General features: G+C 38.9%; 1 protein-coding gene across 21 annotated transcripts in view; it reads left to right on the forward strand.

Annotated features, from left to right (window-relative positions):
* The window catches only part of BCKDHB (branched chain keto acid dehydrogenase E1 subunit beta), a 274,313-nt gene that overhangs the window by 8,796 nt on the left and 239,279 nt on the right, over positions 1-26,238 (forward strand). For 8 of the 21 annotated variants that reach the window (XR_013534841.1, XR_013534840.1, XR_013534843.1 and 5 more), the window contains exons 2-3: positions 6,738-6,815; positions 15,260-15,328. Coding sequence is in view for 13 of the 21 variants with exons in the window: in XM_078370714.1 (XP_078226840.1) it covers positions 6,738-6,815; positions 15,260-15,328 (147 nt within the window). In the remaining 8 variants the exon portion in view is untranslated. Of the gene's footprint in view, positions 1-6,737; positions 6,816-15,259; positions 15,329-22,204; positions 22,253-25,206; positions 25,249-26,238 lie in introns of all 21 variants that reach the window. The other 13 variants (XR_013534839.1, XR_013534838.1, XR_008481095.2 and 10 more) reach the window with 3 other exon arrangements.

Consider the following 26,238-nt stretch of genomic DNA (forward strand, 5'->3'; position numbering starts at 1 on the left):
GGTCAGGCGATCGAGACCATCCTGGCCAACATGGTGAAACCCTGTCTCTACTAAAAATACAAAAAAATTAGCTGAGTGTGGTGGTGCATGCCTGTAGTCCCAGCTACTCAGGTGGCTGAAGCAGGAGAATTGCTTGAACCCAGGAGGTGGAGATTGCAGTGAGCTGAGATCGCACCACTGCGCTACAGCCTAGGGGACACTGCAAGGCTCCGTCTCAAAAAAAAAATGAGAACTACGCAGCACAGAGGAAAGCCAGTGCCGAACATGTTGGTACAACTTTTACTCTGCAGATAGTCCCTAATTTTCTGTATCATAGCTGTATATTTTTATGTGTTTGGGTCTAAGCTATAAATATACTCACTGACCATGTGCTCTGCTCTTGGCCTTACTAATTTCTGGAGATTGCTTCCTGGGAACCCTCCCTTCAACACTGCTGCTGCATACTACGTAGTTACTAAAGACCTACATTATCAGACTGTTGATGCAATAACACCTCTCATTTGCCTCCCTTCTTCTGCAGTTTGTCATTGAATGTCACATTGATAGGTCTTTTTTCTTACACATTCTTTTCTCTTAATGTTATTGGTTAAACATTTTTCTTTTAGTTTCTTTAAACTTTTATTGAAAGTGTTTGCATGTGTTTGTTCATTGATTTATTCAAAAATTTTTTTTAGTATTTATTACGTGTGAGGCCATGTTGTGAGCACTGAAGTCAGCTCTGATCAAAGGCATTTAAGAATACCAATCCTCTTGGAGCTTATGTTCTGTTGTTGTCTTTACATTCTGCCTACAGTTCATCTCATTTTTTTCAGCAACCCCAGTGACCTGCATATTTAGGATTCTTTAGTACAATTTCAAGTAAACAGCTCAATGACAGCCTTAGGCAACCATTAACTCACATCCTTTTAACAATAGGCAACTATTAACTGGCAGCCTTGGCTTAGGAGAAATTGTATTTTGCTGTTGTTTGTTTTGCTATATCGTTTTATCTTGAAAAAGAATTACCAGTCTGGTTTTAAAATGTAGTAGCCATTTATTAGTACTGGTGACTGCATAATTTGGTAGCTCTATTTAATAAATTTTGGTGATGTATATAATTATTTTTTTAACAGTCTTACCGGTAGTACAGCTTTGGTCAGCACATGCTATCAGTAGGGTTATCTTACTTTGGCAGACAAAGCATAGTCTATCAATGGTCTTTGGTGTATCCTCTAGGAGAATAAATAATTCTAGGGAAGATACACATTTTGAAAATTCTTTTTTGAGATGGAGTTTTGCTCTTGTTACCCAGGCTGGAGTGCAATGGCGTGATCTCAGCTCACTGCAACCTCCACCTCCTGGGTTCAGGCAATTCTCCTGCCTCAGCCTCCTGAGTAGCTGGGATTACAGGCACGCGCCACCATACCCAGCTAATTTTTTGTATTTTTTGGTAGAGACGGGGTTTCACCATGTTGACCAGGATGGTCTCGACCTCTCGTGATCCACCCGCCTCGACCTCTCGTGATCCACCCGCCTCGGCCTCCCAAAGTGCTGGGATTACAGGCTTGAGCTACCGCGCCTGGCCCAAAATTCTCACCTGTGAATAACTTATGATATCTTCTTGCCTCATCCATAAATCATGCTGTATCCTTAAAAAATAATTGAAAAGTAAATGTTGCCCCATTAAAATTTGTCATTTAAAAATGAGAAAAGTATCTGGTAGATTAACAATTAATTCAAAACCCTAAAATTTTGAATCTATTTCAAAAAAGTATTCAGGAGTGAAAGTTTAGGTATTCACGTGGAAATAATTACCTTTAAATACACTTACTGGTAAATTATTTTATGAGTAGATTCTTTGTGGTTATCAAGCAATAATTTACATGTTGATTTTGTATGATTTTTATTATTAAAGTCTTTGCTTCCTTCCTACTAATAACTTGCTGAGCATTAGTGCAATAAGATATCATGTCATTCAGTATTAATCTGAATGTTCAGCAGACTTGAAATAAACAGCAACTTAGATATTTAGATATTTTTATTCTGGTTTGGTTCCTAGCTATGGAATCCTCATAGACAAGTAAAAATCTTACTTTATGAAATGTATGCAATGGGAGAGTCAGTGGGAATGTCACCGTGATTGGGAAAAATGTTTACCCAAAACAATTATCATCTGAAGCTGGGCACCAATAAATAAGAATATTTATGAAATGGAGAAGGATTTAAGGAAAGTACAGGCATAACTCGGAGATATTGTGGGTTTGGTTTCAGACCACTGCAATAAAATGAATATTGCAATATAGTGAATATTACAGTAAAGTGAGTCACACAATATTTTTTGGTTTCCCAGTGCATATAAACATTTTGTTCATACTGTACTATAGTAAGTGTGTAATAGCATTATGTGTAAAACATCAATGTACATACCATAATTAAGAAATATTTTGTTGCTAAAAATTGCTAACAGTCATCTGAACCTTTGGCAAGACATAATGTTTTGCTGGTGGAGGGCTTGCCTTGATGTTGATGGCTACTGACTGATCAGGGTAGTGGTTGCTGAAGGTTGTGGTGGCTGTGACAACTTCTTTAAAAAAAAAAAAAGACAACAATGAAGTTTCCTGCTTTGATAGACTCTTCCTTTCATGACAGATTTCTCTGTAGGATGTGATGCTGTTTGATAGCATTTTACCACAGTAGAACTTTTTTCAGAATTGGAATCAGTTCTCCCAAACCCTGCCACTTCTTTATCAACTAAGTTTATGTAATATTCTAAGTCTTTTGTTGTCATTCCAACAGTGTTCATGGCATCTTCATCAGCAATAAATTTTATCTTAAGAATCCATTTTCTTTGGATGTATAGAAAGCAGTAGATTCCATCTCAAGAATTCACTTGCTTTGAATTCTTCAGGTTGCATCCATAAAGAGCAACTCCTCATCCATTAAAGTTTTATCATGAGATTATAGCAATTAAGTCACATCTTCAGGCTGCACTTCTAGTTCTCTTGCTATTTCTACCATGTCTGCAGTTACATTCTTCTCTGAAATTTTGAACTCTTCAAAGTCATCCATGAGGCTGGGCACAATGGTTCATGCCTGTAATCCTACCATTTTGGGAGGCCAAGGCTCGCAGATCATCTGAGCTCAGGAGTTTGAGACCAGCCTGGGCAACATGGTGAGACCTAGTCTCTACTAAAAATACAAAAAAAAAAAAAAAAAAAAAAAATAGCAGGCATGGTGGTGCATGCTTGTAATCCCTGGGGTGGCTGTAGCATGAGAATTGGTTGAACCCAGGAGCTGGAGGTTGAAAAAATAAATAAAAATAAGTAAAGTCATCCATGAGAATTGGAATCAATTTATTTCAAACTCCAATAAACGCTGACTTCTTTTTTACTGTTTTTTGAGATAGGCTGGAGTGCAGTGGTGTGATCTTGGCTCACTGCAACCTCCACCTCCTGGGTTTCAATGATTCTTGTGCCTTAACCTCCTAAGTAGCAGGGTTTACAGGTGTGCACCACCACACCCAACTAATTTTTTTGTATTTTTTGGTAGAGGATGGGATTTCACCATGTTGGCTAGACTGGTTTCAAACTCCTGGCCTCAAGTGATCCATCGTCCTTGCCCTCGCAAAGCTCTGGGATTACAAATGTGAGCCACCACACCCGGCCAGTGTTGATATTTTGACATTTCATGAATCATGAATGTTCTAAATGGCATCTAGAATAGTTAGTCCTTTCCAGAAGATTTTCTATTTACTTTGCTCAGATCCATCAGAGGAGTCGTTATTCATGGCAAATATAGCTTTATAAAATGTATTTCTTAAATAATAAGAGTTGAAAGTAGAAATTACTCCGTGATCTGCGAGCCACAGAATTGATTTATTAGCAGGCATGAAATCAATGTTAATCTTATACATCTCTGTCAGAGCTCTTGGGTGACCAGGTGCATTGGCAATGAGCAGTAATATTTTGAAAGGAATCTTTTTTTTTTTCCTGAGCAGTAGCTTTCAATAGTCGACTTAAAATATTCAGGAAATCCTGATGTAAATGTGCTGTCATTCAGGCTTTGTTGTTTTCGTTGAAAGAGACCAAGCAGGGTGGAGTTAGCATAATTCTCAAGGGTGCTAGGATTTTCAGAATAGTAAATGAACATTGGCTTCAACTTCAAATCACCAGGTACATGAGCCCCTCACAAAGGAGTCCACGTGTCCTTTGAAGCCAGACATTGACTTCTCCTCTTTAGCTGTGAAAATCCCAAGAGAGCATCTTCCAGTAGAAAGCTGTTTTGTCTCTGTTAAAAGTCTGTTGTTTAGTATAGCCACCTTTATCAATGATCTTAGTGAGATCTGGATAACTTGCTGCAGCTTCTTCATCAGCACTTTATACTTCAATTTGCAGTTTTATGTACTGTGATGGCTACTTTTCTTAAACCTCATGAAGCAAGTTCTGCTAGCTTTAGATTTTTCTTCTGCCTTCCTCACCTCTGTCAGCTTTCATAGCATTGAGAAGAGTTAGGGCCTTGCTCTAAATTAGGCTTTGGCTTAAGGGAATATTGTGTCTGATTTGATTTTCTCTCCAGACCACTAAAATTTTCTTCATATCAGCAATAAGGCTATTTTGCCTTCTTATCATTTGTGTGCTCACTGGAGTAACACTTTAAATTTTCTTCAAGAACTTTTCCTTTGCATTCACAACTAGGCTGTTTGGTGAAAGAAGCCTAATTTTCAGATTCTCTGGACTTTCATCATGCCTTCCGTGTAAACTTAGTCATTTTTAACTTATAAAGTGCGAGATATGCAGCTCTTCCTTTTACTTGAAAGCTTAGAGGTCACTGTAGAATTCTTGATTGGCCTAATTTTCATATTATTATGTCTCAAGGAATAGACTGAGGAAAGGGAAAGAGAAAGGGGAATGACTGGTCAGTGGATCAGTGAGAACACACATAACTTTTATTGAGGTTACTAATGTAATTGTCTTGGGGTGCCATGGCAGAATGTCAGAAGGCTGTGGTACCCCAAGATAATTATACCAGTAATCTCAAAGAGTATTGATCACAGATATAATAGTAATGAAAAAGTTTGAAATTTTATGAGAGTTACCAAAATGTGAAGGCACAAAGTGAGCACATGCTGTTAGAAAAATGATGCTGATAGACTTGCTTGATACAGGGTTGCTACAAACTTTCAATTTGTAAAAATTGCAGTATCTGTGGAGCAAAATAAAGTGAAGCACAATAAGATAAGATATGCTGGTATCTATTAAGTGGTATAGCCTTAGCCATGTGATATGATTAGACCTGTGGTATAATTATATGTCTTTTGCCATAGGTGATATAAAATAATTTTTGAATAAATTCCTATTGTCTCCACCAAATAGAAGAGTAGCAACAGGCTCTGATTGTGGGCACAGAGGACAGAGGACATATCTGACTGGGGATTGCCAAAACCTGAGCCTGAGCATCCAGTACTGTTGAAAGGATCAGGCAGACATTAGATGCCAGAGCAGGTAGAACATCAGAAGGCCGGCGTATCGGTGGATAACAGGAAGAAAGATGTCATATTTCAGAATCTGCTGTGGAGCAATACCCGGCTAGGGAAGAATATAGGTCTCCAGGAAAAGGACGAGTGACCAGTGTCCCATGGTCAGACCGTTGAAGGCAGCAGCAGTAGCTGTTATAACCCACATCGGGAGTTATACCTTGACTGTTGGGACATACTAGGCTACTGAATAGCATGGAAGTTAGGTGGTGCAGTGATCAGGGTAAGCAGTAGGTATTTAAAAGATTTGTTATCAGCATGCTGTGGGTTAAGGCAACCACCTGTGTATAGATCAGGCACTAGGATGAAGAGTCGGCCTCTGGATTTGAGGAGATTTAGGCTGAAGCCTTTCTGTGCTCTGAGTTGTACTTTTGAAGAGGAGTTCACCTAAAGTTCTGTGATGACTGTGGGCACTGGGTGGCACCTAGGCTTGAATGAAAGCTCCAGTGTAATGATGTTTCTGAATTCCAACATTTATAACTTTATCAAATGAAGCTTTTCTATACCATTCAGAAGAGTACCAAGGTCAAGACGGAAGGACATGGATAGAGTCCAGAATCTAAAAATAAATAGCTAATATTTATTCAACACTCACTGCATCGGGTACTGTTCCGAGTGTATTACATTTACTGCTTCATTTATTCCTTCCAAAAAATCCATTTAGGGATGGGCACTGGCTCGCAGATAATCTATTTAAGTAATAAGACAATAGGAAGGACTAAATATGATGTGGTTAGGCATAAGACTATGGTATTTTCCAAACTTCGGCAGTTCTGGGTACTAAAGTTTATCTTTAGCTTTCCTTATTGTTTTATGGTCCATGATGATTTGCTTTTGAAAACATATTTAACACAAGCCACTGATCATGTGTATTCCTTATGACTTGGTTTCTAACACCTGTCTGTGGTGTCTTCCCAGACCACTCACTTTGACTGGTCCTGTTTTCTGACTTTCCATAGGTCTTATTGTCTACACACATTGTCACTTGGTTATATTCTTTCTTCCTTTTTTATATTATTACAAAAAATTATTTAATATCAGTAAATTTTGCCCCATTAACAAGCTTCTTCAGGTCTGTACTGCTTTTCTATCTTATAATAATTCAGCAATTTGCATAATGCCTTTCTTTGTATGTTGATTTTAGTCATGTTGTAATCAACTGTTAAGAAAGTAATTGTTTTTGCATATTTTACGATGTATGAAATGTTTTTTTTGATTTTTACAGGGCAAACTCAGAAAATGAATCTTTTCCAGTCAATAACAAGTGCTTTGGATAACTCACTGGCCAAAGATCCTACTGCAGGTAACCCTGATTTGTGCTTGAATTGTTGTAGCTGTGTTAATTCCAGAATTAAAGATTTGCTTGAAATATTTTTTTTGAAGGATATAGCATATACTGCTATTTTTTTAATGCATTTTATGTTTTGGGGTACATGTGAAGAACATGCAAGGTAGTTGCATAGGTACACATGTGGCAGTGTGATTTGCTGCCTTCCTCCCCTTCACCACATCTGGCATTTCTCCCCATGCTATCTCTCCCCAACTCCCCACCCCCTGCTGTCCCTCCCCTATTCCCCCGAACAGAACCCAGTGTGTAGTACTCCCCTCCCTGTGTCCATGTGTTCTCATTGTTCAACACCCACCTATGAGTGAGAACGTGGTATTTCATTTTCTGTTTTTGTGTCAGTTTGCTGAGAATGATGGTCTCCAGGTTCATCCATGACCCTACAAAGGACACAAACTCATTGTTTTTGATGGCTGCATAGTATTCCATGGTGTATATGTGCCACATTTTCCCAGTCCAGTCTATCATCGATGGGCATTTGGGTTGGTTCCAGGTTTTTGCTATTGTAAACAGTGCTGCAATGAACATTCGTGTGCATGTTTCCTTATAGTAGAACAATTTATAATCCTCTGGATATACACCCAGTAGTGGGATTGCTGGGTCAAATGGAATTTCTATTTCTAGGTCCTTGAGGAATGGCCACACTGTCTTCCACAATGGTTGAACTAATTTACACTCCCACCAGCAGTATAAAAGTGTTCCTATTTCTCCACATCCTCTCCAGCATCTGTTGTCTCCAGATTTTTTAATGGCCGACATTCTAACTGGCGTGAGATGGTACCTCAATGTGGTTTTGATTTGCATTTCTCTAATGACCAGTGATGATGAGCATTTTTTCATATGTTTTTTGGCCTCATGTATGTCTTCTTTTGTAAATTGTCTGTTTATATCCTTTGCCCACTTTTGAATGGGCTTGTTTATTTTGTTCTTGTAAACCAGTTTTAGTTTGTAAATTCTGCATATCAGCCCTTTGTCGGATGGGTAAACTGCAAAAACTTTTTCTCATTCTGTTGGTTGCCGATTCACTCTAATGACTGTTTCTTTTGCCGTGCAGAGGCTGTGGAGTTTGATTAGGTCCATTTGTCTATTTTAGCTTTTGTTGCCAATGCTTTTGGTGTTTTGATCATGAAGTCCTTGCCTACTCCTATGTCCTGAATGGTTTTGCCTAGATTTTCTTCTTGGGTTTTTATGGCGTTAGGTCTTATGTTTAAGTCTTGAATCCATCTGGAGTTAATTTTAGTGTAAGGTGTCAGGAAGGGGTCCAGTTTCTGCTTTCTGCACATGGCTAGCCAGTTTTTTCAACACCATTTATTAAACAGGGAATCCTTTCCCCATTGCTTGTTTTTGGCAGGTTTGTCAAAGATCAGATAGTTGTAGATATGTTGTGTTGCCTCTGAGGCCTCTGTTCTGTTCCATTGGTCTATATCTCTGTTTTGGTACCAGTACCATGCTGTTTTGATTATTGTAGCCTTGTAGTATAGTTTGAAGTCTGGTAGTGTGATGCCTCCTGCTGTGTTCTTTTTGCTTAGAATTGACTTGGCTTTGAAGGCTCTCCTTTGGTTCCGTATAAAGTTTAAGGTGGTTTTTTCCAGTTCTCTGAAGAAGGTCATTGGTAGCTTGATGGGAATAGCATTGAATCTATGCATTACTTTGGGCAGTATGGCCATTTTCACGATATTGATTCTTCCTAACCATGAACATGGAATGTTTCTCCATCTGTTTGTGTCCTCTCTTATTTCGTTGAGCAGTGGTTTGTAGTTCTCCTTGAAGAGATCCTTTACATTCCTTGTTAGTTGTATTCCTAGGTATTTTGTTCCCTTTGTAGCAATTGTGAATGGTAGTTCGTTCTTGATTTGGCTCTCTTTAAGTCTGTTATTGGTGTATAGGAATGCTTGTGATTTTTGTACACTGATTTTGTATCCTGAGATTGCTGAAATTGCTTATCAGTTTTAGGAGATTTTGGGCTGAGATGATGGGATCTTCTAGATAGACAATCATGTCGTCTGCAAATAGAGACAATTTGGCTTCCTCCTTTCCTATTTGAATACCGTTTATTTCTTTTTCTTGCCTGATTGCTCTGGCTAGAACTTCCAGTACTATATTGAATAGGTGTGGTGAGAGAGGCCATCCTTGTCTAGTGCCAGATTTCAAAGGGAATGCTTCCAGTTTTTGCCCATTAAGTATGATACTGGCTGTTGGTTTGTCATAAATAGCTTTTATTATTTTGAGATACGTTCCATCGATACCGAGTTTATTGAGGGTTTTTAGCATAAAGGGCTGTTAAATTTTGTCAAAGGCCTTCTCTGCGTCAGTTGAGATAATCATGTGGTTTTTGTCTTTGGTTCTGTTTATGTGGTGAATTACATTTATAGACTTGCGTACGTTGAACCAGCCTTGCATCCCTGGGATGAATCCTACTTGATCATGATGGATAAGCTTTTTGCTGTGCTGTTGCAATCAGCTTGCCAATATTTTATTGAAGATTTTTGCGTCTATGTTCATCATGGATATTGGCCTGAAGTTTTCTTTTCTTGTTGAGTCTCTGCCGGGTTTTGGTATCGGGATGATGTTGTTCTCATAAAATGTTTTGGGAAGGATTCCCTCTTTTTGGATTATTTGGAATAGTTTCAGAAGGAATGGTACCAGCTCCTCTTTGTGTGTCTGGTAGAATTCGGCTTTATTCTACCATCTGGGCCTGGCTTTTTTGTGTGGTAGGCTCTTAATTGCTGCCTCAACTTCAGATCTTGTTATTGGTCTGTTCAGGGTTTCGGCTTCTTCCTGGTTTAGGCTTGGGAGGAGGCAAGTGTCCAGAAATTTATCCATTTCTTCCAGGTTTACTAGTTTATGTGCATAGAGTTGTTTGTAATAATCTCTGATGATAGTTTGAATTTCTGTGGAATCTGTGGTGATATCCCCTTTATTGTTTTTTATTCCATCTATTTGGTTGTTCTCTCTTTTCTTTTTTATTAATCTGGCTAGTGGTCTGTCTATTTTGTTGATCTTTTCGAAAAACCAGCTCCTGGATTTATTGATTTTTTTGAAGCGCTTTTTGTGTCTCTATCTCCTTCAGTTCTGCTCTGATCTTAGTTATTTCTTGTCTTCTGCTAGGTTTTGAGTTTTTTTTGATCTTGCTCCTCTAGGTCTTTCAATTTTGACCATAGGATGTCGATTTTAGATCTTTCCTTGCTTCTCATGCGGACATTTATTGCTATACATTTTCCCCTAGAGACTGCTTTATATGTGTCCCAGAGATTCTGGTATGTTGTGTCTTCATTCTCGTTGGTTTCGAAGAACATCTTTATTTCTGCCTTCATTTCATTGTTTATCCAGTCAACATTCAAGAGCCAGTTCAGTTTCCATGAAGCTGTGCGGTTCTGAGTTTTTTTCTGAATTCTGAGTTCTAAGAGACAGTTTGTTTTGATTTCCATTCTTTTGCATTTGCTGAGGAGTGATTTACTTCCAATTATGTGGTCAATTTTAGAGTAGGTGTGATGTGGTGCTGAGAAGAATGTATATTCTGTGGATTTGGGGTGGAGAATTCTGTAAATGTCTATTAGGTTTGCTTGTTCCACGTCTGAGTTTAAGTCCTGGATATCTTTGTTAATTTTCTGTCTGGTTGATCTGTCTAATATTGACAATGGGGTGGTAAAGTCTCCCACTATTATTGTGTGGGAGTCTTAAGTCTCGTTGTAAGTCATTAGGAACTTGCCGTATATATCTGGGTGCTCCTGTACTGGGTGCGTATATATTTAGGATCATTAGATCTTCTTGTTGCATCGATCCTTTGACCATTATGTAATGTCCTTCTTTGTCTCTTTTGATCTTTTTTGCTTTAAAGTCTATTTTATCAGAGATAAGAATTGCAACTCCTGCTTTTTTTTGCTCTCCATTTGCTTGGTAAATCTTCATCCCTTTATTTTGAGCCTTTGTGTATCCTTGCATGTGAGATGGGTTTTCTGGATACAGCACAGCAACGGGTTTTGTCTTTTTATCCAATTTGGCAGTCTGTTTCTTTTGATTGGTGCATTCAGCCCATTTACATTTACGGTTAATATTGTTATGTGTGAATTTGATACTGCTATTTTGATGCTAGCTGGCTGTTTGCCCGTTAGTTAATGCAGATTCTTCATTTTCTTTATGCTCTTTACAATTTGGTACATTTTTGGAGTGGCTGGTACTGCTTGTTCCTTTCTATGTGTAGTGCCTCTTTCAGGAGCTCTTGTAGAGCAGGCCTTGTGGTGACAAAATCTCTGAGTACTTGCTTGTTCGCAAAGGATTTTATTTTTCCTTCACGTATGAAGCTTAGTTTGGCTGGATATGAAATTCTGGGTTGAAAGTTCTTTTCTTTAAGGATGTTGAATATTGGCCCCCACTCTCTTCTGGCTTGTAGAGTTTCTGCCAAGAGATCTGCTGTGAGTCTGATGGGCTTCCCTTTGTAGGTGACCCGACCTTTCTCTCTGGCTGCCCTTAGCATTTTCTCCTTCATTTCAACCCTGATGAATCTGATGATTATGTGCCTTGGGGTTGGTCTTCTTGCGGAATATCTTTGTGGTGTTCTTTGTATTTCCTGGACTTGAATATTGGCCTGCCTTGCTAGGTTGGGGAAGTTTTCCTGGATAAGATCCTGAAGAGTATTTTCCACCTTGGATTCATTCTCTTCATCATATTCAGGTACACCTATCAAACGTAGATTAGGTCTTTTCACATAGTCCCATATTTCTTGGAGACTTTATTCCTTTTTATGCTTTTTTCTCTAATCTTGCCTTCTTGTTTTATTTCATTGAGTTGATTCTCGACCTCTGATATCCTTTCTTCTGCTTGGTCAATTCGGCTGTTGAAACTTGTGCATGCTTCACAAAGTTCTCGTGTTGTATGTTTCAGCTCCATCAGTTCACTCATATTCCTCTCTAAGTTGTCCATTCTCGTTAGCATTTCATCAAATCTTTTTTCAAGATTCTTAGTTTCTTTGCATTGGGTTAGAACATGTTCTTTTAACTCACAGAAGTTTCTCATTACCCACCTTCTAAAGTCTGATTCTGTCATTTCGTCAGACTTATTCTCCATCCAGCTGTGTTCCCTTGCCGGTGAGGAGTTGTGATCCCTTGTAGGAGGAGAGGTGTTCTGGTTTCGGGTGTTTTCCTCTTTTTTGCGCTGGTTTCTTCCCATCTTTGTGGATTTATCCACCTTTCGTCTTTGTAGTTGCTAATTTTCAGATTGGGTCTCTGAGAGGACATCCAGTTGATGATGAAGTTATTTCTGTTTCTTATTTTTCCTTCTAGCAGCCTGGCCCCTCTGTTGTAGGACTGCTGAGGTCCACTCTAGGCTCTGCTTGCCTGGGGATCACCTGCAGTAGCTGCAGAACAGTTAGGGTTGCTACCAGTTTCTTCATCTGCTATCTTTGTCCCAGGATGATGCCCGCCAAATGTCAGTCTGATCAGTCCTCTGTGAGGTGACTCTTTGGATATATGGGGGTCAGAGAGCTGCTTAAGGAGACAGTCTGTCCTTTATAGGAGCGCAAGTGCTGAGCTGTGAGTTCTGTTGTTCAGAGTGCTGGGCAGGTACGTTTAAGTCTGCAGCAGCAGAACACATAACCCCCTGCCTTTTTTTTCCCTAGGTGAAAAAAAGCCCGGGGAGTTAGGACTTTATTTATGAGTTTCCATCGTGCTGCTGCCTTTTTTTTTCAGGGCTGCCCTGCCCAGCAAGGAGGCAGCCTAATCAGTGTTGCCCTGCAGAGGCTTTGCTGAGCTGATGTGGGCTCTGCCCTACTGCCATGTGAACTTCCGTGCAGTCCTGTTTATATGGGTGTGGTTAGAACTGCCTCAGCAGTGGTGGCCCACCTCTGTTATGGCGGACTCTGTGTAGTGGCGGGTTGCCTCGACATGCCAGGCTGCCTCAGCAATGGCAGATTACTTCCATATGGGTGGAGTGCCTCAGTAATGGCGGACACCCCTGCCCCACAGAGCTGGACTGTCACGGGTTCAGCTGTGCTTGCCGTGAAACTCTTGACCCAGGGCGTTTCCAATTGCTGTTTTTTTTTGGGGGGCAGGGTGGGTGGGACCTGCCGAGCTTGATCACCTGGCTCCCTGCCTCAGAGCCTTTTTTTTTTTTTTAAGTTGAATGGTTGACTCTCTCCCAAGTGTTCCAGTCGCCTGCTGAAAAGGTGCTGGGATCTGTGTGATTTTCCATGCCGTGACCCACTGCGCCGGCTGAAACAACGGCGTTGCCTGGGAATCTCCTGGCCTGGCTCCCTGTTTAATCAGATGACTGGGCGATTCTGCCTTTTCGGAGCTCCAATTACACGCTTAAAATGGCAACCAGACCAGTGTATTTTGTATGGAGAACCACCACGCTGGGGTGCCAGCAAAATAGCCGCGCCGGCCAAGATAGCCACGCTGGTGACCCGTGGGGCTCCTCTGCCTGGGAATCTCCTGGTCTGTGGGCAATAAATATCTGTCTGGAAATGCGTTGTCCACTCACCCTCTGGACTTTCACTGGGAGCTGCAATCCTGAGTTGCTCCTAAACCGCCATCTTGGATCCAGGCCTGCTTGAAATATTTATGTGGCTGGCACTCAATGGTTAACATTGAATCTACCTGAAATTTTCAACGTCCTGCCCAAATGATTACTGCTAAATAATCAAATTGCAACATTAGTCCACTTATTACCAGTTAGTTCTCATATATATCTAACACCAAATCAGCTTCCTCTTAACAGTAGGTGTGGTCCTGATATATTCATAACTTCTGGATTAAAACCTACTCTGTACTCCTGTTTCTCTGTCATATAGAAAAAGCAAAATACCTTTTGATTCAGCTATTTATTTCTAAAATGAAGACTTGATTTTATGCGTCCGTTTGGGATACATTGTCATTCAGATTGTATTTTGGAAATAATTATAATATTTATGTATAATTTTATAAGTAACTTAATCTTCATCATATTAAATTATTGATGCAAAACCAATTGTTCTTCCATTGTATGTTTTCTAAATTTGATTGGCTTTACTTTTTTTTTTGAGACTGAGTTTTGCTCGTTACCCAGGCTGGAGTGCAATGGCGCGATCTCGGCTCACCGCAACCTCCGCCTCCTGGGTTCAGGCAATTCTCCTGCCTCAGCCTCCTGAGTAGCTGGGATTACAGGCACGCACCACCATGCCCAGCTAATTTTTGGTATTTTTAGTAGAGATGGGGTTTCACCATGTTGACCAGGATGGTCTCGATCTGTTGACCTCGTGATCCACCCGCCTCTGCCTCCCAAAGTGCTGGGATTACAGTACAGGCTTGAGCCACAGTGCCTGGCCGATTGGCTTTACTTTTATTTGAAGTAAATATATGTATATGTACATAAATATACATATATTATATAAATATATGTATATTTCGTATATTGAAGTAAATATATATATGTGTGTATGTATACATATATTTAACATGTATCTATTTCTGTATGTACAGTATATAAATATGTGTATGCATGTTTACTACACATTGAGCTTCCACTTGAGAATCTATAGTTTTAAGGTTAAATGAAAAATAGGTTATTTTTTAGGGAGAAATGAGACCTGGACTGAAGAATGATTAGATCTTGATTTGTTCTAAATGCTACTTGAGAATGATTGAACTAGATGAGTAAATTCAAACATAGAGAAAGGTGAGTTTTTTCTTGAGGTCCAAAAAGCTGCTTAGGTACATTTTGAGACTAGCATTCAGCTCTGTGAATACTCTCTATTTTAAAGTTCCTGCCAATTTCCACTCACACCATTCTTTGCCTTGCTCACTGTGTTCCATCATGTTTGCCTCCTTTCTGCTTCACACACTAAATCCCTTTCCTATTTGTGACCGTTCCCTTAGCTTGGAATGTTCTGATGGCTGACTTACTGTATACTATGTCTCAGGAAAAACCACTGGCCTGGAAGTCTGGAGCATGAGTTCTGCCTCCAGCTTTCTGAGTTGGTCAGTCACTTTACTACTTCTCTGGTCTCATTTTCTTCATGGATAAAACAAGTGAGATTCTAGATGAGTGGTTCTTTCTTAACTGGGGTGATCTTAGCCTCTACTCCCACAACTGTCTACATTGAACAATGTAAGTGAAAGCACTTTTGGTTGTCTCAACTCGTGTGTGTGTGTGTGTGTGTGTGTGTGTGTGTGTGTGGTAACTGTCATCCAGTGGGTAGAGACCAGGGATGCTGCTATATATCTACAGTGCATAGGACAGGCCCTCACAACAAAAGAATCATCTAGTCTAAAATGTTAATAATGTAGAAGTTGAGAAACCTTGATCTATATCTACGGTTCATTTCTCTTTCGTGATTTAAAATGTAAACATTTAAATTACTTATTTCTCATTGTTGCATTATTTAGGGATTATTAAATAAAATGTATTATTTAAATAATGTTTTTCAGTAATATTTGGTGAAGATGTTGCCTTTGGTGGAGTCTTTAGATGCACTGTTGGCTTGCGAGACAAATATGGTAAGTAAATATATATATGAATAGTATTCTGATAGAAATTTTACTAAAAGATCTTAAAAATACAAAATATGCCTACTAAATTTTTTGTTATATTCTAGTTATATGGATGAATTCCTTTTCATTTCCAGTGCCACCTGCAGAATCCTTTGGCTTAGATTTCCTCATATGTCTTCTAGTGTCCCTCTGATCTAGTTTATATTACACATACAGTGTAATTGATTCCAAAATAATCATCATTAAATGTATAGTTTATTGTTTCATTCTTCTGTTCAAGAACCTTTGGTGTTTTATTGCTGCCTGCCTCAGCCAATTTCAATTCCATTGCCTCTAGTTCAAGATTCTGTTGGTTGTCTATTAGCAAATTTTACCTTTTCGAGAAAAGAGAGAGGGAGAGGGGTTTACTTTTTAAAGAACTGACTCATGTGATTGTGGGGCTGTCAAGTCCATAGGGCAGCCTGGCTGGTCTGAAACTCAGGCAGGGTTTCTGTTTTAGTCTTGAGGCTGAATTTCTTTTTGCCTGGGAATCTGAACTCTTTTAAGGCTGCAAATTGATTGTATGAGGCCTACCCACATTATATAAGGTAATCTGCTTTATTCAAAACCTACTGATTTAAAGGCTAATAACATCTAAAAAATACCTTCACAGCAACTTCCACACTGTGTTTGACCAAATATTAATAACTGGGTGCCATAGCCTGGTCAAGTTGACATATAATGAACCATTACATTATCTTTCTTATCTGTTTTATCCCAGCTGATGTCTTTTAATTGGCATGTGATTGATTTCTCCCTATTGCTTTTATTAATTTCATTTGACTCAGTTAAAATCATCAGACTACATTTTGGCCATCTTTGAATTCCCACTCTTCTGACTTGCTGTGTAAGGGATGTGTTTTGACCTCTTATTGTAAGGGTTACCTTTGAAGTGCTTTTGACACATTATTTTTTCTCTTAGTCTTATCTGATTTAGAATTCAGCAAAGAAGTTCTTATGAGGGCTGGGAGGAGCTGACATCTCCCTCTCTTCTTTCCTTTGCCATTGCTCTGTGTTGCTTGTGTGTTCATACAGGGCGAGAGGAGTGAGGGTCTTTAAGATTTTTTTAAAAAATTGTCTCTCTTTCTGTTCTGCTGTTTCTGAGGTTATGCTGTACTTAAATACAAGAACCCATACGTGTTCCATGTCATTTATTGGGAACTTCCACCTTAGCCTTGTCTCTTTCATTTATAGCAGGTTGAGTTTCTGGGTCCAGTCCCTCTGCTCTCTCCTACTTCTAATACCTGCTTAGAGCTTGAGGTAGTTGGGCAAAAGATAATTTTTCCTGATCATTTAGACTCCTGTTACAAACTTTTAGATCTTTAAAAAACAGTTAAAAATCTTTACACATTTGATTTCAAAAGTAATGCATATACATTGTAGACAACTTGGAGAATACGGAAAAGCATAAAGAAAAAAAATTGCTCATATGTTCAGAGAGAACGTGGAGATAAGCACTGTACATATCTTGGAATATATACTTCTAGACTGTATATATTTGTATATGTACTGTATATATTTGTATTGTAATATGTTTGTATATATTAACTAACATTTCAAACAGAATTGTACTTCTGTAACTGAGTCTTTTTTGTATCCGGTGTAGCTATGCTATGGAACAATGTCTAGACTTCACGATTCCATCTTGCCTGACTCAGTGTGGTAGCATGCCTTGTGCTTGTATAGGCTGTTGAGTCCTCTGTTGACTGTCTGCCCAGGTCCTCTTCCATGACACTCTTCTTAAAATGCACCTCTTCTGTTTGGTGCATTTTATCCATGCCATCTGCTGATCACCCACCGGTGACTCCTGAATTTCTATCTCTAGTTCAGACTTCTGAGTGTCAGATCTGTGTATTAAGTTTCTGCTGCACATCTTCACGTCAGTGTCCCGTAGTCAATTCCAACTCAGCATTTCCACACCTAGGGTTGTTATACCCACCCAGCAAATGTATGCCTCCTAGTGCATTTTTGTTGAATATGTCACCATCCCTTTAGTTACCTAAGCCAGACACTGGGGAAATTCTGAGGGTCTTCCTTCTTTCTAGTTCTCCACAACCAGTGAAGTTGTACACTTGTATCTAATCTGGCCCCTTCTTTCCATTCTTACTGCCCCAGTACTTCAGATCTTTAATTTTTCTCTGCTTGCAAAATTTCATTTCTTTTCTTAGCAATCACCACTTCTTTAGTCTCATTCTCCCTCCAATCCATTCCCTCTCTTCTTGCCATTGTGATCATTTTAACATGCATATTTCTTAGAGGGACATACAAAAGACTTTGAGATCTACCTAGGTAGCTACCTGACCTCATCTGCTTTTATTTTTATTTTTAAAACTGTCATTAATTTTCCACACTTTTAAGGGGTTTGACCATGGAAGTTTTCCGGCCAAGTCTTCAAAATCCTTTAGAACTTCTTCCTTTGTTTTTTTGAACTGGTATTCTTGGAACTCCTGAACCACCACAAATAAGTTATCAACTGATCTCAGACAGTGAACCTGTGCTCGACTTCTCAGTGAAATGACGAAATATATTTTGCCGCAGTCTCTGCTGATTTTGCATGGTGACCCACGTTTCTCTCTCACTTCATCTGCAGCTGTTTGTTCAAAGCTAGTAGGTACAGTGGTTCCAATAGTGTCTAGAAGCTCAGATTCACTTGTGAGGTCAGTTTCTGTCACTTGTACAGACCTCTGGTTCTCAAGAAGGTTCACATCTAGGAGTTGGTTAGTGGCTTCTTCAATGTGCCACACATGTTGGCTGTGCTTCCAAGCTTCCTAACACTGTCCCTTTAAAAGTGTACTGTCCCTTTAAAAGTGGTACTGTCCTGTGTCTACTTGCCAGGCTGTGGGATCGACAGATGGGCATCAGGAAAGAGATCTTGGAAATAATCGGCCATCTGCAAAGACTCCTTCATCTCCCGCACTCCATTGGCCTCTCGTGCTCAGGTCCTATTTTACCTATTTTTTATTTTTTACTCTACAGACCCAGGAACTTGAGCTTATTTTTATTTTTATTAAAACTAATGTTGAGTTGCTGGATTTTTCTCTTAAGTCTCTGTTGTTTTTTCATCTCTTTTCCTTTGCACATGCTATCAGAGTCTCTCTCCCCTGTCTGATTACCTGGTAGACTCAAGTTTCTCCTGCAGAAAGTTCCTCTGTGAAATTCTTCCAGAGCCTCCAAGCAGACCCAGGCAGTTCTTTGTCACTATTCACACTGCATCTTTTAAGTCTTGAAAGTTGTACTGTACTTTTCTCTCCACCTTATCTCCACACCAGACAGTTGTCAAAGGCAGCGGATCTTTAAACTATTTCACAGAGTGCATTCCTAGGACCTAATATTGTGTCAGGCAGTATTTATGAAACACATGCTGTTGAGTGAATTTACCCTTTGCTCTCTACTGTCTCAGGAAAGCATTTCCCTCCCTGATATTAATTATTTGGGTTGGTCTGATTTTATGTTCCTTAAAAAATAGGTTAAAACAGGGAGAAACTAACTCTTACTTAAATAAGTCCAGTGCTCTTAGAGGACACCTGCGAATTTATGTTTCCTGTCATGGCAGGAGCCTGAGCTAACTAATGGCTAAGTAACTCTTTTAGCTTTATTGTCAACAGCTATTTTAACAATTTTTTTAGGGCAGTCGAGTTACATTTTAGTACTTTCAGGTTGAAGATGTTGATCAAGAAGAAAAATTAAATCACAGATACACACTAATGAGAATAAGTGAGCTTCTGCTTTGAGAAGTAAAGAATAAAGGAAAGAGTGAAGAGAAAGATATTAAAATGCATTTTTCTTGCGTATTTAAAAAATGTCACATACTTAGAAAAATGATCTGCTCTTTTGAGTATAGACCAGGAATTTTTAGCTATACAGAAGCATAACTGTCTGCTTAGCATTTTTTAAGGATAATTTGTATTTAAAATAACTAAAGGATTATGTTGATATGGTTCATTATAACAATCAAGTCACACTGCCTTAAATGATGAAGCAAAGAAAACCTCTTGTGCCAGATCAGTTCACTTTCTGGAGAGCTGAATGTGGAGTGGGAGAGGATCACAGTCAGTAGATGGCAGCCTACACTTTGAAATGAGAACATCCCTGTTGGCATTGTACCAGTATTTGAACTGCTGCAGCATTTTATATTCCATCAGAAGGCAGAATTTGAAGGATTGTGCATTACTGACATATGTTATAAAGCTGAATACTCCTTGATATGAAAAAGAAGGAATTGCATAATTAGAGGCAATGCTATAACAAAAGGAAGAGAGACATAGAGCTTTTTGTATTCCAGATGATCCAGATGAGTGTGGACTTAGCATCACTAAACTGCTTCTCTTCCTTGTCTTTTGATAGAACAAAATAGTATGAGTGCTTTGAAAATTAAAAGAAATAAAATAGTATGTCCTCATCAACATTGCATTCCAAATGGCAGCTTTAACTACTGTAGGGAATGAGATGTATTGATTAGAAGCAACAGCTGGAACTCTGGGGAAGCAGGGAATGGGAGAGGGCAGTTAAAGGCAGTTGATTTGTAGGGTGTGTGTGATTTTATGTTGAATGCCACATATGCTTGCTTGCTTGCTTCCTTTCTTCCTTCCTAACCTCCCTTTCCTCCCTCCTTCCCTCCCTCCTTCCTTCCTTCTTTCCTTCTTCTCCCTCCCTCCCTCCCTCCCTCCCTCCCTCCCTCCCTTCCTTCCTTCCCTTGCTTTGCCACCCAGGCTGGAGTTCAGTGGCACGGCCTTGGCTCACTGCAATCTCAGCCTCTCAGGTTCCAGTGATTCTCCTGCCTCTGCCTCCCAAGTAGCTGGGACTACTGGTGCCTGCCACTATACCTGGCTAATTTTTGTATTTTTAGAGAGAGGGGGTTTCACTATGTTGGCTAGGCTGGTCTCAAACTCCTGACCTCAGGTGGTCTGCCCGCCTTGGCCTCCCAAAGTGCTGAGATTACAGGTGAGCCACCATGCCTGGCATGACAAATGTTTTGATTCATATAAGTAATGAGACAGATTCCTCATGTCATACAAAATCCATATTCATTATCATTCTCAGAGAGAGAAAGAGAGTGAGAGAGTGTATGTGTGCGTGTGTGTTATTCAAATAAGATTTTGGTGTGTCAGGTTTAAGGTATGGTTGTAACATTATTCTGTACTGATGTAACTATTGCCTGGCTGTGGTTCTTAGAGTATATTTGGTCCACTTATTGGAGGAAACTTAGATGAGGAAAGGAATAGCTGAGGACCTCCTGAATTAGTCTACAGGCCTAAACATCTGCCTTTTCATGGGACTTTGATGTTTTTCCATTACTGTATCCATTCCTTTACACACCACAAGTATGGCCTGTCATAGCAGCTTGGGAAAACTAATATAACCACTTACTTGTTTTCTTATGTAAACATCACAGAAATGTATAACCAGATACTTTAATACACTGAAGTCAGGGCAGAAAACTAGGACAGGCATGTGGTGAAGGCAAGTTTTCGTCTATAATATACCAAAATTTGGGAGTTGACTTTGGGTCTCAGTGTCCTCATCAGTAAATTGAAAGGAAAGGACCAGGTGGTCCTCCTGGATCCTTCCAGCACATACATTTAGGTCATTTTTGTGGTTTTATTTGTTTTTAAAAAAGAGGAACATGGTTTTTTTCATGCTTTGATTCCCTTTACATTTAGAGGTTTTTTTTGGAATATAGTTGTTTTAGCACTTTGGAACCATGGGTACCTTAAGCATTTAATTTAATTTTTTCTTAAGATGTTCCTTTTCCAGCTTAAAGTTTTATTTTATTATTTATTTATTTATTTGAGATGCAGTCTCACTGTGTTATCCAGGCTAGAGTGCAGTGGTGAGATCTCGGCTCATTGCAACCTCTGCTCCTCCCACTGCCTGACTTAAGTGATTCTTGTGCTGCAGTTTCTGAGTAGCTGGGATTACCGGCAAAAGCCACCACACCTGGCTAATTTTTGTATTTTTAGTAGTGATGGGGTTTCACCATGTTGGCCAGGCTAGTGTTGACCTCCTGACCTCAAGTGGTCTGCCTGTCTTGGCCTCCCAAAGTACTGGGATTACAGGTGTGAGCCACTGCACCTGGCTGCTTTTCCAGCATAAGTTTTAAATTTAGGCAAAATCTTTGCTCTCATAAGTTTTTGTGGATTATGAAATTAATGTCTTTAACAGAAAAAGTGACCTTCCATTATATGTTCTTGTTGCAAAGAAAGGGTTACTTGGGTGATACTCATATTCTTGGTGTATTTAGTGTCAGGGTTCCATTGTAGAATGGCAGTCTGTGTGGTTTCTGGGTTGTTGAAACTAATTTTACTGAAGGAAATAACCGGATAAAATTCATGAAAATTCCTTAGGGAAATGGAATAGATACATGATTTATTTTTCCCTATTGAAGTATATATATTTATGACATAAAAGCAGATTGAATATCATATATAAATTGTGAGATGTCTAATTGAGGAATTTGGAGTGAAAACAGATAAGTTGGCATAAATCTGGTTTCTAATATATTTATTAAAAATACTTTAAAGGATCGTTAGTAACTTTAAGTTGCTCTTCATATTACAAAATTCCTTTGTTTTCCAAAAGTACGCATGTTGGCAGAACTAGATGAACATGTTTAATATGCCTTTTTTTCTCCACAATGCTTTTTTCACAAACATTATTTCTAAAAATTAATGTCAAATATATGTAACATTTACTGTTTTAATCATTTTTACTGTTCATTGTTATTAATTATACATTCACATTGTAGTGCACTTATTACCACCGTCCATCACCAGAACTTTTTTCATCTTACAAAACTGAAACACTGTAACTATCAAACAATAACTCCCATTTTCTCTCCAACAGTCCCTGTCAAGAACCATTCTACTTTCTATCTCTATGAATTTGATTACTGTAAGTGCCTTATGTGAGTGGAATCATACAGTATTTGTCCTTTTGTGACTGGCTTATTTCGTTTATAATAATGTCCTCAAGGTTCATCCATGTTGCAGCATGTGTCAAAGTTTCCTCCTTTTTTAAGGCTGCATAATGTTTTGTTGTATGTATATGCACCGCATTTTGTTTATCCGTTCATTTGTTGATGGTTGCTTGGTTTGCTTCTACCTTTTGGCTGTTGTATCTAAGACTACTATAAATACTGATGTGCAAGTATTTGCTAGTGTCACTGCTTTGTTAATTCAGAATAACAAAGTTAGAGGACTCACACTTTCTTTCTTCAAAATTTACTGCAAATCTATGGTTATCAAAACAGTAGGACAATGGCAAAAGACAAACATTGACAAATGGAATAGAATAGAGAACCGAGAAATAAACCCTTGAATATCTGGTCATTAATTTTTGACAATGGTACCAATGCCATTTAACAGGGTAAAGGACAGTCTTTTCAACAAATGATGCTGGGAAAACTGGATATTCACGTGCAAAAGAATGAATTTGGACTCTTACTTACCATATACAAAAATAACTCAAAATGGATCAAAGACTTAAATATAAAACTTTTTGAAGAAAATGTAAGGGAAAAGCTTTATAAATTGGATTTGATAATGGTTTTTAAAATATGATTTTAAAGGTATAGGCAACAATAAAAAAGTAAATTGGACTGCGTCACAATTAAAAACATGGATTTTGAAGGACACTATTAACAGGGTAAAAAGGCAGTCCACAGAACAGGAGAAAATACTTGCAAGTCACTTATCAGATAAGCGGGTCAATATCCAGAATATATAGAGAACTTCTAAAACTCTACAAGAAAAAGAAAGCAATAAATCAATTAAAAATAAGCAAAGGACTTGCACAGACTTCTCCCAAGAAAATATATAAATTACCAATGAAAAGATGCTCAATGTTACTAATTATTAGGAAATGCAAGTCAGTACCACAATAGAATACCACTTCATACTCATTAGGATGGCTTTTATCAAGAAACAGGAAATAACAAGTGTTGCTGAGGATGAAATTGGAATCATTGTGCATTGTTGGTGGGAATGTAAAGTGATGCAACTGGAGTGGAAAACAGTAGGGTAGTTCCTCAAAAAATCAGAATTTCTGTATGATGCAATATGCCTTTCTTTTTATCTCATTTAAAAAATCCAGCTGAATGAGTTAACATAGGAAATAGAAGAGAAATATTATCAATGCATACTTTATTTACTTTAGTTTTTCTTCTTTATTGCTTTGATGACCTTTTGTTATTTTCCAAATGAAGATTTTAGACACTACTAATATTAACAGGAGTACAAATCATCACTGTATTTTAATTTCTCTAATTTATAACACTGATCTCTCAGAACTTTAGTTCTATATGACATGGATATAGACTAGATAAGAATTTCTCAGCCTGTCAGCACTGTTTATTTATTTCTCTATTTGTTTAAGAGTCAGGGTCTTGTTCTATTGCCTAGGCTGCAGTGTGGTGGTACAGTCACACCTCACTACAGCCTTGAACTCTTGGGCTTAAGCAATTCTCCTGCCTCTCACAGTATTCTCACTGTTGGCCTGTTGATCAGTGGCTTAACAAATAACATTTAATAAAATAAGATATTTAATATATTTTGTAGGACATTAGAGCTGGAGAAAAATGGAGGGTATATCTAGTCTAGTGGTTTTCAACTGCTCATGATTTTGGCAATGTCTAGAGGTATTTTTGGTTGTCACACCTTGGGGAGTATCACTAGCATCTGGTGGATGGAGACCTAGAATGCTGCCAAATGTGCACAGAGCAGCCCCAATAAAGAACTGTCTGGACCAAAATGTCAATACCGTTGAAGCTGGTTGGGCATGATGGCTTATAGTTGTAACCTAGTGCTTTGGGAGGCCAAGTTGGGAGGATTGCTTGAGACCAAGAGTTTGAGACGAGCCTAGGCACCATAGCAAGATGACCCCCACCCCTACAAAAAAAAATAGTTAAGCAGGATGGCGCACATCTGTAGCCCAACTACTTAAGAGGCTGAAGCAGGAGAGCCCAGGAGTTTGAGGATGCAATGAGCTGTGATCATACCACTGCGTTCCAGTCTTGGTGACAGAATAAGACCCAGACTCTAAAAAGAAAAAAAAAATAGTGCAGAGAGGCTAGGAAACTCTGATCTATATCCATGTAATGTGGAAACTGAAGTTCTGAGAGGTTGAGTTGCTCAGTGTCAAGTGGTCTAGAGTTCAAGTTTCCTAAAACCTGGTTCTAGGCTTTTTGTACTATATATTTTCCCCTCATTTATAAATGAGCAGCTAATTTATGTAAAATATTAAAAAATAAGGAATTCTAATAAAGCAAACCTCTTGGGTTTTGATTATTTGTGGAATAAGAAGCTAGCGATCAGAAGCCCATATTAAAAAGTTGAAAAAAAATCTATTTTTGTTATTCTCTGGTGTACAAGATTTTCTGACTGCATTGAGTTATTTTGGGGTGGGAGCTACTGCTCTAACAATTTTTTAAAAAATTTAATTGACGGCCGGGCGTGGTGGCTCATGTCTGTAATCCCAGCATTTTGGAGGCCAAGGCAGGAGGATCACCTGAGGTCGGGAGTTCAAGACCAGCCTGACCAACATGGTGAAACCCCTCTTAAAAAAAAAAAATTAATTGATTAAACAATAAATGTTAGAGCTGCCAACAAGTGTTCTCTTTGACACTTTAAGCATCAGTCAGAATGTAATGACCTTAAGCCAGTTTTTCTCAATCTTATTTGACAATGGCATGCTTTTACAAATTTTCAAATGTATGCACCAACAGGGGCTTGGAAGATAGGCTTGGATTAAAGTGAACAAAGAAAAATGGGAGTATAGGTAATTATTGTCAGAAAGTATAAAATTGATTCATATATCTTTTTTTTTTTAAATTTTTTATTGCATTTTAGATTTTGGGGTACATGTGCAGAACATGGAAGACAGTTGCACAGGTACACACATGGCAGTGTGTTTTGCTTCCTTTCTCCCCTTCACCCACATTTGGCATTTTTCCCCAGGCTATCCCTCCCCAGCTCCCCCTCCCGCTGGCCCTCCCCTTTTCCCCCCAGTAGACCCCAGTGTTTAGTACTCCCCTCCCTGTGTCCATGTGTTCTCATTTTTCATCACCCGCCTATGAGTGAGAATATGCGGTATTTCATTTTCTGTTCTTGTGTCAGTTTGCTGAGAATGATGTTCTCCAGATTCATCCATGTCCCTACAAATGACACAAACTTATCATTTCTGATTGCTGCATAATATTCCATGGTGTATATGTGCCACATTTTCCCAATCCAGTCTATCATCAATGGGCATTTGGGTTGATTCCAGGTCTTTGCTATTGTAAAGAGTGCTGCAATGAACATTCGTGTGCATGTGTCCTTGTAGTAGAACGATTTATAGTCCTTTGGATATATACCCAGTAATGGGATTTCTGGGTCAAATGGAATTTCTATTTCTAAGGCCTTGAGGAATCGCCACACTGTCTTCCACAATGGTTGAACTAATTTACACTCCCACCAACAGTGTAAAAGTGTTCCTTTTTCTCCACATCCTCTCCAGCATGTGTTGTCTCCAGATTTTTTAATGATCGCCATTCTAACTGGCGTGAGATGGTATCTCAATGTGGTTTAGATTTGCATCTCTCTGATGACCAGTGATGATGAGCATTTTTTCATATGATTGTTGGCCTCATATATGTCTTCTCTTGTAAAGTGTCTGTTCATATCCTTTGCCCAATTTTGAATGGGCTTGTTTGTTTTTTTCCTGTAAATCTGTTTGAGTTCTTTGTAAATTCTGGATATCAGCCCTTTGTCAGATGGGTAAACTGAAAAAATGTTTTCCCATTCTGTTGGTTGCCGATTCACTCTCGTGACTGTTTCTTTTGCCGTGCAGAAGCTGTAGAGTTTGATTAGGTCCCATTTGTCTATTTTGGCTTTTGTTGC

The sequence above is a fragment of the Callithrix jacchus genome, chromosome 4 (assembly GCF_049354715.1).
Source record: "Callithrix jacchus isolate 240 chromosome 4, calJac240_pri, whole genome shotgun sequence".
Classification (NCBI taxonomy): Eukaryota; Metazoa; Chordata; class Mammalia; order Primates; family Cebidae; genus Callithrix; species Callithrix jacchus.